The sequence below is a fragment of the Chiloscyllium punctatum genome, chromosome 24, assembly GCF_047496795.1.
Source record: "Chiloscyllium punctatum isolate Juve2018m chromosome 24, sChiPun1.3, whole genome shotgun sequence".
NCBI classification, from domain to species: Eukaryota; Metazoa; Chordata; class Chondrichthyes; order Orectolobiformes; family Hemiscylliidae; genus Chiloscyllium; species Chiloscyllium punctatum.
Window position 1 is genome coordinate 40,092,486 of NC_092762.1, and position 15,431 is coordinate 40,107,916.

Genomic DNA, 15,431 nt, shown 5'->3' on the forward strand with positions numbered 1-15,431 from the left:
GCAGAACTATTGTCCAAAGCACCCTCATACAATTTCTGGATTGAGAGTAATGAGAGCAAGAGGTTGTTACTTGAGAATCAGATGGAAGAGAAGGAAACGACTAGGAAGTGCCTTAAAAAGTCATTCCTTTTAATAATGCACTACTATAATCAAACTCAAATGCTAACATCTATCATATTAGAAAACATTAGACATCAGTAAAGGTGCATCTCTAAATTTGCATCTAATCCTAAAATTAAGTTCAGACACACAAAGTATATTTTCACTTTTATTTATGGAAAATTGAAGTGACTCTTTCAGAGTCTAGGCTCAATACAAGTACTTTAACAATAAAGTAACCATGAAATGATCATTAATTCCAAAACAATTCTGGTTTCAGAGGCAGTAAACAAAAATACACAAGAACATGGTACTGTGATTAGCACTACGCACCACTATTAAAGATTTCCTTTACATTAAAATCAATTAATAGAAATAAGAGCTAGTAGCGATGCTGGAAGCGAGGATCGCTGGACATTCTCTGCACTCTGTCTTGGTCACCAAAGCTGCCCGGTCCTTGCATGCCACCACCTGCCATCATTTGGACAGTGCGGCTCATAGGTTGACCACCCCCCTGCTGGATCCCACCTTGCACAAATCCTCCTTGCCTGTGGAAAAAGGGTATCTGTTAATTCAGTGGTACTGATGGATATATCAAAAGCCGAATAAGAAACAGCCCATAAAAACAGTACCAAAAATATAAGACCTCTATCGCCAGAGCATTTGTTGACAAGACAAATCAATAAGTTTTGTAGAATTAATAATATTCATTAATAATGGCCCATACAGGCATGATATCACAGAGACAAAATGGCTGTTTAGCCCATCATGCATGGGCCAGTTCTCTGAATGAGCATCTCACCTGTCCTGCAATTCTCTCTGGACATTATTCCTTTTCAAGTTATTGCCTTCTGAATACAACTTCACTCTCAGATTGTGCATTCCAGACCCTAGTTCCTGCATGATAAAACTTTCCTTCTTTCACTTATGTTTCTTTTAATTGTTACTTTAAATCTGTATGCTTTGTCTTAATCCTTTCACAAGTGGAACACTTACTATATATTTATTCGGCCCAGACCCCTCATGCTTAAATACTTCCATCAACTCTTCACTCCGTCAAGGAACAATAGCCTCAACTTGGCCAAATTATCTTTATAACTGAAATCCCTCACCCCTGGAACCATTATTGTAAAACATCTTCTGTACTCTTTGAAATACCTCCACATCCTTTCTAGAATACAATGCACAGAACAGAGTCAGTACTCCAGCTGAGAATGATCTGTATCTTACGCAAGTTCAACAACACCTTTAGGTATAGAAAAGCATTCTTTTAGCCTTATATCCAATCATTGATATGACTGTGTACAATAGTGGCCTCAAGAAACAACTCTCTGCAGCATTGGAACTCATTCACCCTCAAATTCCTTATCTACACTTCCTCCTTTTTGTAGGAGGTTTAAAAGCTAAGTTGCCGAATCCTGGCGAGCACAAATACAATTATGCTTGACCATGTACTACAACTCCTTCATTCTTTTGTCCATTGAGGCATTTTTCCAGAAGATATATTTGAGCAGTGGGTCACTTGCTTCTCAGTAAGTGGAACAAAACAGAATGGATAATGGCATTGACTTCATTCACTTATGCCAGCAGCAATGAAGACTATACTGACCTCCATTCTGCATTTTTACATCAGTCATAAGTTGTTCCGAGAATGCCAAATGAACTCAGTTGCTCTGGTAAAATGAGAAGGATTGGGATCAACCTTTTCACATTAGTTCATGATCAAATAATTCAATTTTAATGTACTTATCAAGCAACCCTAATTTATAAAGCAGAAACCTCAGGTTCAGTTGCAGGATGTAGGTTTTTATCCATTCATTCACAGACAGCTGCTGAAACCATTCAAGCAGAAGTGAAATGCAACCGTACGATACGCATGAAAGATCAAAAATGGAAAATTAACTCGTTGTCCCCTGCTTGGAAACTGTGTTGAGAGAAAACTGGCTAAGCAGTCAAGTAAAAGGTATATAATTAATTATAAATAATTACACCTTGTTCATAAACATTTTTCCAGAAAAATGACACTTGTAGAAAGCAGGATGCCCTCCATAAAATGTATTTGCAAACATGATCTACCCAATATTCTAGAATAATTATAGACTACAGACCGGTCATAGCAGGACAAAGCTAATCATGCTTCATGGGCATGTTAACAATAATGAAAATATGCACTTAATATCTAAACCAAGAGGGTACTTAGTTTTTGGAAACAAAAAAAATGTGCAGTTTTCATTTCGTGAACAAGGTCCAAGAAATGACAAAAAGACAGCTGATATTAATAGTTGTATATACATGTGAACACAATGTCTGATTAAGGAGTTCAACAAAGTCCAATTTAAACAGAGGGACATGCTTTATAGAGAATGAATAAAAAAGTGCCTGATTTCTACTAAGTTATTACAAAATACAACCAATTTGGAGATTTGTTTACAGATAATGTCTACCAGGCTACTTTGAGAGTAATCGGATATTCAGATGTGCATAGTCCAGTTAAATTCTGAAAGGTAGAACAGCAGCACAAGTCCCAGCTTTACAACTTGTAAGGTTTTTTTTGCAACTAAACGTCCATTCTGGGGAATGGAACTTCTTGCTTCCACCACAAGTACAAAATACTTGAACGCAGAATATGGTCTCATCAATCAATCTTTTTAGCACAGGTACAGGCCTGCCAATTTAGTGACAAATTATGAATAGCTTCAAGCAAGTGGACCCCCATGAGGAACAGTCAAAACTTTTCATGATTTATAAGGAGCAGCAAAGAAAGACAACTTCTATCCCATTAAACTGGGCTGTTTTCAAACCAAGATCCCAGCCTACAAATCAAATTGCCAACTATATCAGGAAGGGCACTGAGAACTCCTGATCAAATATTGTTTAAGTATATTTGTGCTCAGCAGGATTCAGCAGCAGCCAATAGTCACAGAGCCAATAAACTTTTCACTTAAGACCAAGGCATTCCTCTTACCCAGGCATTCCTCCTCGTTGCATGATGTGGCCTTGTCCAGACTGGGCAGGTACACCCCTATCCCCTCCTACAATAAGATATAACAGATTATTCTCCTCAAAATGAACTTTCATAGATAAGATTATTTTAAGAAAGAAAAACAAAGTTAATTCAACAAAAGCTTAAAAATTTATTCCTTATTACATTTAGTGTCCTTTCCTATCACATTTCTAGGAAAACCCCTTTCAATAGCAGAATGAAGTAGTAAATTATAACCAAAGCATTATCTCAAAACATTCCACCCCAGGGGAGTAAAATTCAATGCACCAGAGCTTAAAATGTATGCAAAATCATTAAAATGGAAAAGGCAAAGCAGTTCGAATCTCTTAGTAATGTCAGCTTAGCAGCAACTTTGGAATCAAGCAGCTACATTCAAATACAGATGTATTCAAGCAACAGAGAACTACCGTACTTGGACAGAACAAAGTAATAGTGTTATACAGTACAGAAACAGACCCTTTGGTCCAATTCATCCCTGCCAACCATATATCCTAAACCGATCTAATCTGACTTGCCAGAATTTGGACCATATACCTTTAAATCCTTCCTATTCTTGCCCCAATCCAGATTCCTTTTAAATATTGTAATAGTACACACCTCCACCACTTCTTCTGGCAGCTCGTTCCATACACACCACCCTCTGCATGAAAACGTTGCCCCCCAGGTTGCACCCCAGGAAAGACTTTGGTTATTCACCCTATCTATGCCCCTCATGATTTATAAACCCTCTATAAGGTCAGCCCTCAGCCTCTAATGCTCCAGGGAAACAAGTCCCAGCCTATTCAACCTCTCCCTATAACTCAAACGCTCCAATCCGAGTAGCAACATCGGAGAGATATTCTAATACCCTACCACGTGCTCAGTTCAGTGTTTAAGAGAAGAAATCCGATGCCATACAGAGAGTAAAGTCTCAAAAAATGTCTTGGTTAACACTCTTCTGCCAAACTTGCTGTGTGAAATTGGCTACATTTGCCTCCCGGTGATTGCACTTTAAAGTTAAATCCTTGAATGTAAAATGCTGTAGTGTCCTTGGAAAATAACTACTACATAGAAATTAAAACTTTTCAACGTTGAGTTGGAATGCTTTGGATGCTGGTAATTTGCAGCATTACAATTTGAATAGGAATGGTTCTTCCTGCAAAGTACTGCATGACAAATAAAGGAATTAGATTAGTGACTTTGCTCGTTATAATCAGTATTGTTGTTATTCTATGCCCCTAATTAGTGCCTGTTTAAAAAGTAAGTGTGCACTGAGGTATCATTTATGAATGTTGAACTGCACACCAATAGTCTTCAGTTAAACAAAAACACCTCTAATTACTGACAGTTAACATCACACATCAGGTTATAGCCCAACAAGTTTATGTGGAAGCACCAGCTTTTGGAGCAATGCTCCCACCACCTGATGAAGGAGCAGCACTCTGAAAGCTAGCACTTTCAAATAAACCTGTTAAGACTATAACCTGGTGTTGTGAGATTTTTAACTTTGTCTACTCCAGTCCAACACTGGCATCTCTAAATCCTCTAAGTCAAGGCTAAAAAAGAAAAAAAAAACTGGTGGTGAATTTAATCCAAATGGTCCCCATGCCCCTGGTGAGGGGCAAGGTCAAGAAAATGGGCTCTTTATAGTAACCTCAGCTGGTCTGAGAAATGAATCCATGCTTTCCCTGCATTCTGTACTGAAAACCAGCCATCTAGTCAACGAAGGTAACTAACCTCCACCCCCAACTATATGCACCAATAACATGAATAGGTGATACATAGCTGTACTTGCATGCAACTAATATTCAAAGTGCATTTAAAATTCGCTTCCCACAAAAAATAAACAGGGTGGGGATTCAAAATCAAGCCTGAGAAATTTTAACACTGTCACATTCCACTCAATTAACTTTTAGTTGCTTAGTTAGCAACATAGAGGATACAGGATACCCTTCTAAACCTAGTATTACCAACTACAGCAAACGTTTTATTAATTGGCACCTATGGGACCGAGTGTGTATGGGCTGATATCCTGATTGATCAAAGGGTCCACATAACCAATGTAAAAACATACACTAAGTAATGTGTTGCAACTATGCTAATGCAGGGGGTGTACATACCACTGTTTTACTTCATTTACAGCACAAATCACAAATAATAATGCAACTTTGCCTTAAATATAAAACTTTCTAGCACAGGCCTTTTCACTTGCACCCTCAACTGACTACCGAACATAGTGTTAACAGTATATTTTCAGAATTTCAGGAATATAATTTTTGTTGGTTTATTGAGATTCCCACATATGAAGTGCAGGTTAAAACAAAAACTTTACTGAGTTAATTGTACTGCCCATATCAGTGAAGCAGGCCTATTAGTTTTAAGCCAGTCAATGGTTCGAAGCAGATTTTGATTTTGCATGGAGTACACTATGAAGAGATCATGGGATAGATCCCACCATAAATCCATAGCCATGCTATTGAAGGCAAAGAGTAATCCCAGAAAGACAATTACACAGTTGCTCATGAATTCCAATGATTCATCTGACCCCACCACCACTCAACAAAATCAATCCTCTCAGGCATCATTTTGTCTACCCAATTTCTGCATTTCAACGTTTAGTGTAAAGATGCTTGCATCTCAAACCAATTGCCATGCTTTGGCAAACTAGAAGCAAGGAGAAAGTGAAGACTGCAAATATTGGAGATCAGAGTCAAAAGGTGTGGTGCTGAAAATGCACAGCCGGTCAGGCAGCATCAGAGGAGCAGGAGAATCGATATTTCAAGCATAAGCTCTTCATAAGGAAGTGCTTTTTTAGCACCACACTTTCAAACTAGAAGCAAGCAGTATTAAAAAAAAATTGCATCCATATGGCACTTTTCACAACCAGACATCTGGTGATCTTGGGAACAGGGGTAGCACAGTGATTAGCATTCCTGCCGTACAACACCAGGGATCTGGGTTTGATTCCAGCCTTGAGCAATTGTCTGCGTGGAGTCTGCACATTTCTCCCGTGTGGGGGGTGTCTGGGCCCTTCTGGGTCGTCTGGCTTCTCTCACAGTCCAAGTGCATGTTAGGTGGATTGGTTATGCTAAATTCCCTCTACTGAGCAGGCTAGGAAGTTAGCTATGGTAAATCTGAGATTACTGGGATATGGTGGGATGGTCTTAAACTCTTGTCAATTATTTTGGCCCAATCACATTCTGGCATTGGTACTGACGACTCTTCCAGCATAGTTGCAACACTAGCATCCACTAAACAATGTGGAGGATTGCCCAGGTATGAGTTACATAATATGAACAAACAATGGGGAGTCTGGTGATATGGCAGGAGAACTGAAATAATGTGAGATGTGGTGTGAAAGTGCCACCTTATCGGTCTACTCTTGAGCATCAAAGCAAAGAAAGGGCCCAGAGCAATCAAGCAACATAACTCAAATAACAGGCTCAAAGACCTTCAGCTCAGGTTCCACTAGGACCACTCAACTCCTGACTTCATCACAGACTTGGTCCAAACATGGATAACAGAGCTAAAATACCACAGATGTGGGGACCATGATCAATGCTCTCTAAGCTGCACTGCTAATCAGCATCCCAATGCACTGACTTGCGGCTGAGGTCTCTCAAGAACCTTGCGTGTTCATACAGCAGAAAAAAATTACTTCAACAATGCAGTTTTTATACAAGTATGGCAAACAGGTCTAGGGAAACTGGTCAAGTGAAATCAGTGAGAAAATTCTCTACTATTTTGGAATCATACTTAGCATAAAGGAAGTTAGGTATGGTGCCAGAGATCAGTCCACCTCGGTCCAAATAATATATTTGCAGGAATTTTCATCGGAGGGCTTTGGGGTCAACCATTTTCAGGTACTTCATCTCCAGAAGGTAGAAGTAGGATGAATCACTGATGATTCCACAAGGCTCAACAACATTTGCAACATCACAAGTGTATTCATTAACAAGGGCAACATTCAGGTTTCTTACATTAACAGCATTCCTACATTCACACGAGAGCACCAGACAATGACTGCTCCCACACAATGCACCAAGCAATGACCATCCTCTCAGAAGATCTAGCTGCCTCACCTTCACATTCAAGGATGCCATCATTGCTGAATTCTCTTCTATCAATATTCTAGAGATTACCATTGACCAGAAACTGAACAAGTAGCCATATTATTTATATGGCTACTCACGAGCATAAGAGGCTAGCAACTTTGCAGCAAGCAATTCACCTGCCTCCCCAATGCCTTGAATACAATCTACAAGGCACAAGTCAGGAGTGAGATATAATACTCCTCTTGCCTGGAGAAGTGCCATTCCAATACTCTAAGTCTTACACCACCCAAAACAAAGCAGCTTGCTTACTTGGCACATCCACAAACATTCACTCTCTGCATCACTGATACACTGTGCACCATCACAAAATGCACTGCAATTGACCCAGGCTCCACAGACAGCACCTTTCAAACCTGTGACATTCACTTCCTTGGAGTAGAACAGACGCATGGGAACACCACTACCTGCAAATTCCTCTGATATGTACACTATCTTAGCTTGGAAATATATTATCATTCCTCCACTACCAGAGGGTAAATTCCTGGAACTTCTTTCTGAACAGCACCATGGATAAACCTCCACCCCAAGAACTGTAACAGTTCACCACCTAAATCTTGAGGGTAAATCAGGGCTAGGCAATAATGTTAGCATTGTCAGCAGTGCCCACATCCTAAGAATAAGTCTTAAAGCAATTATAGTTTTAGGCAGTCACTGCTGCAATGAAGGGAAGAGTAATTAATTTATACTCAGTGAACTCCCAGAAAAACAGAGATTATGATCAGATAACCTGTTGTGAGGACACCCGGGAGATCATCCCTGTTCTTCTTAAAGTGCAGCAGTACCAAGGAACCTTTTAGAAGGCAGACAGGGCCTTGGTTTAGTTTATTATCCAAAACACCACTGACAGTCCAGCACCCTTTCATTACTGAACTGGAATGTCAGCTTGGATTTGTGCGCTCAGATCCTTGAGTGGAAGTGGAAACCAGAACCCTGTGATTCAGGACTGCCTCACAGTTGACAAAATCGCGTCTCGAACAGAATGATAAGCAGGTCAGGCAGCATCTGAGAAGCAGGAAAATCGATGTTTCGGACAAAAGCCCTTCATCAGGAATAGGTTTCCAGCATCTGCAGTCCTCAATTTTGCCTGCCCAATGAAATTACGTGACTTGTTTGATGCTTCTTTCCAAAACTAAAAAGGCGCTCTCAAGTTGGTGGAGAGATAGTGAGACAGCAAAATCAGCAAGTTCAAAATCACTCATGCCTGTGAACAAATTACGTTTTTAAAATATCATTTAGGGCACCCGTGAAGTTTTACCTTAGAGTCATAGAGATGTATAGCATGGAAACAAACCCTTCAGTCCAACGCCTACAAGATATCCTAACCATTTGCCAGCACTTGGCCCATTTCCTTGTAAAACCTTTCGATCTATATACCCATCCAGATGACTTTCTTTGTAAACATATTTACTGGCAAAAAAACTTCTTTTGACTTTACAAAAATATAAAGTTCTTGAAAATATAACAAATTGTGCAATTACAAAACTACAATCTACCAACTAGTAACCTTCACTATAAAACAAAACTAAACATTGTGCAAAACACCACCAATAAATAAGGACTTAAAAAAAAACAATGCTCAGCGCAAAGCTCCCAACCAAAAAATGCGACCGTTGTACATATAGCCATATTTACTCAGAGGTCCCCCGTTCCATCCTGGTTAAATGAATGCTCTAGTTAAGATAGCAGACAAATCTGTATCCAAATAACTCAAAGGGCTGCCATGTCTCATAAAAAAAGTCTGTTGTGTGGTGCACCATATTTGTGAAAAAGTCTAAGGGAATGTGCACCATAATTGATTTTCGCCACCCCAGCAAGCCCGGTAGGTTCTCGGACACCCAATTCATCAGAATATTCTTCCGTGCACAGTGCATAAGAATATTGAATAGTTTCTTCCCAGACCTGTCTAAAGATAGTAACTTCGGTGGATGTAAGAGGAAAGATATCGGGTCTACTTCAACTTCAAAACCCTCCCTATCTCTACAGTCACAGTACTCCAATAGGCACAGAGCCTATGGCATGTCCAGAAGCAATGGGCAAGAGTACCCACACTTATTTTACATTTGGGGCACATTGGAGATGCCCCCTTTTTAAACGTTGCCAGATGGTCCGGTGCCAAATGAACCCTGTGCAGAACTTTTAACTGCATAGCATATGTCCTATTACAGATTGAGATCTTTCATGTGTTCTTCCATATGTCCTCCCATGTTTCAGAAGAGATATCCACTCATAGCCCTTGTGCCCAGACTTCACATAGCCGGTTAATATCTTGCCAGGCCCTACCACCCAGTAGGCTATAGAGGACACTAACCAAAAGGGTGCTTGTGGAATGTAGCAACAACCCCTCTGTATCAGACCTATAGGACTTAGCAAGAAGAAGCACAGTCATATTCTGGATAAAATCCCTAACCTGAAAAAAAAACAAAGAAAGAAAAACAGGCAGCCTTTATTTGTGGCTCAATTGCTTGAAGGACATCATAACCTCCCTTCAAATAAGTCTCCCAAACTAGACATTCCTCTCATTGCCCACAGTTTGAACCCTGAGTCTATCATCCCTTATCGGAACCCCCGCATACCAACTATGGAGGTGAGTGGCGAAGTCTTGGATAAGCAACCCTCACTCCGATATATTGCCCTCCATGCCCTGTCCGTACTAATAATAGGGCTCCGGCAGTAGTCCGTAACTGTCCTCATCTTAGCCATGAGCAACGTTAATAAGAGGGCACTTTGCCTGAGAGTGCTTAGTACCGAGCCATATTGATCGTTACCTGCCCGATCGCACAAAAGGACAGCAGGGAATTCAGTTCATACCTCCTGATGTCAGGGAAATCAACCCCTCCCCATCCTTGAGGTAAGTGTAATTTAATAAGTTTGATGAGGGGTCACAAACGAAAGAACTAAACCAATCCATAAGTCTCTGCAACATTGACCTGGGAAACATTATAAGGAGCATGCGCATGGGATAAAGCAAACGAGGAAGAACATTCATCTTAAAGGCTAACCACGAAATTGGAAGAGCCTTCCATCTCTGGAGACCCTGCCTAATATTGTCAAGCAGGTAAACAAACTTAGTCCGAAATAATCAATCTAACATGGGAGAAATAAAAATACCTAAATATCAAAAACCTGCCCGTGACCATTTAAAGGGGAACCTAGGGCCACCATCAACCTTTGGCACTTCCTTGATGTCCCCCAAAGGCATAGCCTCCGACTTCGCGAAGTTGATCTTATCCGGACATAGCCCCAAATGAATGAATACATTGTGTCAGATGAGGTACAGAAAGTCCGATAAACACATAAGGATGTCATCCACATACAGTGTAATCTTGTGTACCCTCAATCCCACTTCCGGGGTGGTTATGTGGATGTTCTTACGAATGGTCTCTGCCAGCGGCTCTACCACAAATGTAAATGACAACGGTGGGAGGGGGCAGCCTTGACGACTACCCCTACCAATCTTCAAGTTCCCAGACTGCACCCCACTGGTGATGACAGTAACCAGAAGGTGGCAATATAAAACCTCCACCCACCTAGCAAAGACACCACCCAGCCCAAATCGCTCTAAGACATAAAAGAGATACGGCTATTCCACCCAGTCAAATGCTTTCCTCTGCATCTAAAAAAATCAACTCCCTGGATCGATCATTGCTGGCATACTTGGACCATATTCAGCAACCTTCTAATATTAAGAGGGCCTACGGCCCCTTATAAAACCTGTCTGGTCCTCTTGACAATATGGGGCAACACCGTCTCCAATCTCAGCATCATGATCTTAGACAGAAACTTGAAACCTGTATTTAATAGAGAGATAGGCCTGTATGAGGCACAATCCTCATGAACCTTCCCCGTCTTAAGAATGAGGGAAATATTAGCTAATCTCAAAGATAGTGGTAGGCATTCATGCATATGGGACTGATTGTACATCTCCAATAATGGCCGACAGAATCCCTATAAACTCCTTATAAAACTCACTCAGGAGGCTATCAGGGCCAGGTGCTTTCCCAGCACCTTCCCCTGCAACCGCAAGAAGTGCAAAACTTGCGCCCACACCTCTCCCCTCACCTCCCTCCAAGGCCCCAATGGATCCTTCCATACCCGTCGCAAATTTACCTGCATCCCCACACACATCATTTACTGTACCTGATGCATCCGAGGTGGTCTCCTCTACATTGGGGAGACAGGCCGCCTACTTGCGCAACGTTTCAGGGAACACCTCTGGGACACCCGCACCAACCAACCCAACCGCCCCATGGCTGAACACTAACTCCCCCTCCCACTCCGCCAAGGACATGCAGGTCCTTGGCCACCTCCATCGCCAGACCCTGGCCACACGACACCTGGAGGAAGAGCGCCTCATCTTCCGCCTAGGAACCCTCCGACCACACAGGATGAATGTAGGTTTCGCCAGTTTCCTCATTCTCTCCCCCCCCACCCCCCCCTCAAACTTATCTCAGTCCCAACCCCCGGATTCAGCACTGCCCTCTTGATCTGCAATCTTCTTTCCAACCTCTCCGTCCCCACCCCCTCTTCCTCACCTCCTTCCACCTATCGTACTCCCAGCGCCCCTCCCCCTATCTTTTATCTCAGCCCGCTTGGCACACCAGCCTCATTCCTGAAGAAGGGCTTATGCCCGAAATGTCAATTCTCCTGCTCCTCAGATGCTGCCTGGCCTGCTGTGTTTTTCCAGCACCACATTTTCAACCCCATTCTGCAACCCCATTCTGAAGTTGTCTAGCTGCCTCCTGTATTTCCTGGACTGTCAAGAGGGCATTAAGAGGAGAGGCCTGTTCCAAGGTTACCCCATGGAGGTCCAAGCTGTGAAAACTTGTGAGGTCCATCTTGAGCCACCTACCCTCACAACTTCCAGACTGATACAATTCAGAGTAAAAACTTTGAAAAGCCTCATTAATCCTTCCGACATTGTATGTAAGGACCCTGGTGCTGTGTCTGATTGTACTAATAGATTGGGGAGCACACTTTTTCAGAGTTAGATACGCTAAATACTTCCCTGGCCTATCCCCATACTCAAATAACCTTTGTCCACCAATGGCAAGTCGTCTTCTTGCAGTCTGTGTAAGTATTGAATTCAGGGCAGCCTGGAGGGTCGTGATCCACTGTAGCTCGGTCACCAAAGGCCTCAATAAATGTTCTGCCTCACCAGCTTTCAGTTGCGTTCAAGTAGGCGGTGCCGCTCCCCCTCCTGCCATTTCCAGCTAGCCGATTGGGAAATACCTAATCCCCTAGCCAAGGACTTACTAGTCTCCCATAACATAGATGTACTACTGGCTGTGCCTGAGTGGATAGTCAATAACTCCTGAAACTCCCTCGAAAAGTATCCCACAAATTTGGAATCCTTGAGGAGAATAGGATCCAAACGCCAGTGAACCTAGCCCCTCACTCTTGGCCTTCACCTCCAAATATATCACTGTGTGATCAGACATAGCTATGTTCCCAATTTTACAAATCAATCAAACCCAGAAGAATCGAGGGTGCCAGAGAAAGATCAATCCTTTATGACATTTATGCAGGTTTGAAGTAAAGGTAAAGGCCCTGCTGGTAGGGTGAAGACATCTCCAAATGTTCACCAGCACCAAGACCTCATGTAAGTCAGTCACCTGCTTGGCCTGCAAAGAAACAGTTGGGGGCCCACTAGGCATCCTGTCCACTGTCAAAACCTCCCCATGTATCAAAGCCTTAAGTATCACAAACCACCCTTGCTCATCTTTCACCTGTTCTAATAAAGTGAATGGAATATTTTTCTGCATATGTATAGCCACTGCCCTACTTTAAGTAGTAAAGATGAAAAGAATACCCCAGTCATAACCCCCCCCAACCCCCCACCGTTGTAGCTTCAGGTGTTCCCCATCATCAAGATGGGTTTTCTGCAACAGGGCGCTATCAACCCTTTACCTCTCAAGGCTAGAAAGCACTTCCTTCTTTTTAACAAGCAAATTACTTCCCTTGATGTTCCAGGTGCACTGTTTAACAAGACACTTAGCCATATCCCCTTTTAGAGACCCTTAAACCCCATCTTGCCGAGTCCCAGATGCCTTTTAAATGCTGTAATTGTATCAGCTTCCACCACTGCCTCTGGCAGTTCATTCCATATATGTACCACTCTGTGCTTGAAAACCTTGCTCCTGCTGCCCCATTTACATTTTTCTCGCTCACCATAAACCTATGCCCTCTAGTTGTGAACTTCCCCATCCCAGGGAAAAGATTTTGTCTATTTATCCTATCCATGCCCCTCGTGATTTTATAAACCTCAATACGATCACCCCTCCGATGCTCCAGGGAAAAACATGCCCCAGCCTATTCGGCCTCTCCCAATAGCTCAAATCCTGCAACCCTGGCAACATTCTTGTAAATAAATGTTCAAGTTTCACAACATCGTTGCGACAGGACAGAGACAGAATTATATACAATATCTCAAAAGTGGTCATGTACAGCCACCACATGACCTCCCAACTCCTGTACTCAAATGCTCTGACCAATAAAGGAAAGCATACCAAATGCCTTCTTCACTATCCTACCTTACTTTTGACTCTACTTTCAAGGATCTATGAACGTGCACTAGAAGATCTCTTTGTTCAGCAACACTCCAGAGGACCTTACCATTAAGGTATGTACGTCCTGCCCTGATTAGCTTTTCCAATATGCAGCACTTCACATTTATCTAAATTAACCTCCATTTGCCATTCCTCAGCCCATTGGCCCATCTGCTCAAGATCCCGTTGTAATCTGAGATAACCTTCTTCGCTGTCCACTACACTTCCAATTTTGGTGTCATCTGCAAACTTACTAACTATATCTCTTATGTTCATATGCAAACCATTTATATAAATGACAAAATGTAGTAGACCCAGCACCAATCCTTATGGCACTTCACTGGTCACAGGTTTCCAGTCTGAAAAGCAAACCTCCACCACCAGCCTCTGCCTTCTACCTTTGAGCCAGTTCTGTATCCAAATAGCTAGTTCTCCCTGCATTTCATGAAATCTAACCTTGTTAACTAGCCTACCACGAGGAACCTTGTTGAACCTCTCACTAAAGTCCATGTAGATCACATCCACTGTCTGCCCTCATCAATCCTCTTTGTTGCTTCTTCAAAAACCTCAATCAAGTTCATGAGACATGATTTCCCACGCACAAAGACATGTTGACTACCCCTAATCAGTTCTTGCTTTTCCAAATACACATAAATTCTATCCCTCAGGATTCCCTCCAACAACTTACCTACCACCAATGTCAGGCTCACCTGGTCTACAGTTCCTGGTTTTTCCTTACCACCTTTCTTACATAGTAATGCTATGTTAGCCAATCTCCAGTCTTCCAGAACCTCACCCTGAATAATGATGAAAGAAATATCACAGCAAGAGGTCCAGCAATCACTTCCTTAGCATCCTGCAGAGTTCTAGGGTACACTTTTGTGGGCGGCACAGTGGTAAGCACTGCTGCCTCACAGGGCCAGAGACCCGGGTTCAATTCCCGCCTCAGACGACTGACTGTTTGGAGATTGCACATTCTTCCCGTGTCTGCGTGGGTTTCCTCCAGGTGCTCCGGTTTCCTCCCGCAGTCCAAAGATGTGCAGGTTAGGTGAATTGGCCATGCTAAATTGCCCGAAGTGTTAGGTGAAGGGGTATGGGTGGGTTGCACTTCGGTGGGTTGGTGTGGACTTGTTGGGCCAAAGGGCCTGTTTCTACACTGTAAGTAATCTAAAACTTGATTAGTTCCTGGGGATTTTAAAGCATGAAGCATCTCTTCCTCTACAATATGGACATTTTTCAAGATGCCACCAACTATTTCCCCACATTCTATGTCTCCATGTGCTTTTCCACAGTAAACATATTGCAGAAAACTCATTTAGTATCTACCAAATGCAAAATATTCTGAAACGAATATGATTAATTTTAGATGAAAATAACTCAAAAGAAACAAGCTGTTTCAGTTAACTGAAACAGGAATATCTTGCATTGGTTGAATGAATTTGAACTCTGACCAAAGCTGAAAAAAGTTTCCATTAAAATGCATAACTCTGTACAGAACTGGCCCTGTTGCAATATTATTTCATAAAATAAACCATGTTTGGTCCATGTGACTTGAATTAACTGGCTCAAATGTTAAATTATAAGCCAGCACCTTGCAGTTATTTGGCTGTCAATATTTAATTATGGATGAAATGTTTAATTTATTCTAAATGCATTTATAAAGGTAAATTGCTAATTCTTATCACAGCT

General features: G+C 42.0%; 1 protein-coding gene and 1 non-coding gene across 4 annotated transcripts in view; both read right to left on the minus strand.

Annotated features, from left to right (window-relative positions):
* Positions 1-255: 255 nt before the first annotated feature.
* Positions 256-15,431, minus strand: part of safb (scaffold attachment factor B) — a 68,703-nt gene continuing 53,527 nt past the window's right edge. For 2 of the 3 annotated variants that reach the window (XM_072593678.1, XM_072593674.1), the window contains 2 exons: positions 3,065-3,131; positions 256-647 (listed from right to left, as the gene is read on the minus strand). In XM_072593678.1, coding sequence (XP_072449779.1) covers positions 482-647; positions 3,065-3,131 — 233 coding nt within the window. In that variant the 3' untranslated portion in view covers positions 256-481. Of the gene's footprint in view, positions 648-1,708; positions 1,773-3,064; positions 3,132-15,431 lie in introns of all 3 variants that reach the window. The other variant, XM_072593675.1, reaches the window with a different exon arrangement.
* LOC140494879 (small nucleolar RNA SNORA42/SNORA80 family) lies at positions 5,421-5,556 on the minus strand. The gene has a single exon (XR_011964053.1). It is a non-coding gene; the product is annotated as a small nucleolar RNA SNORA42/SNORA80 family (small nucleolar RNA).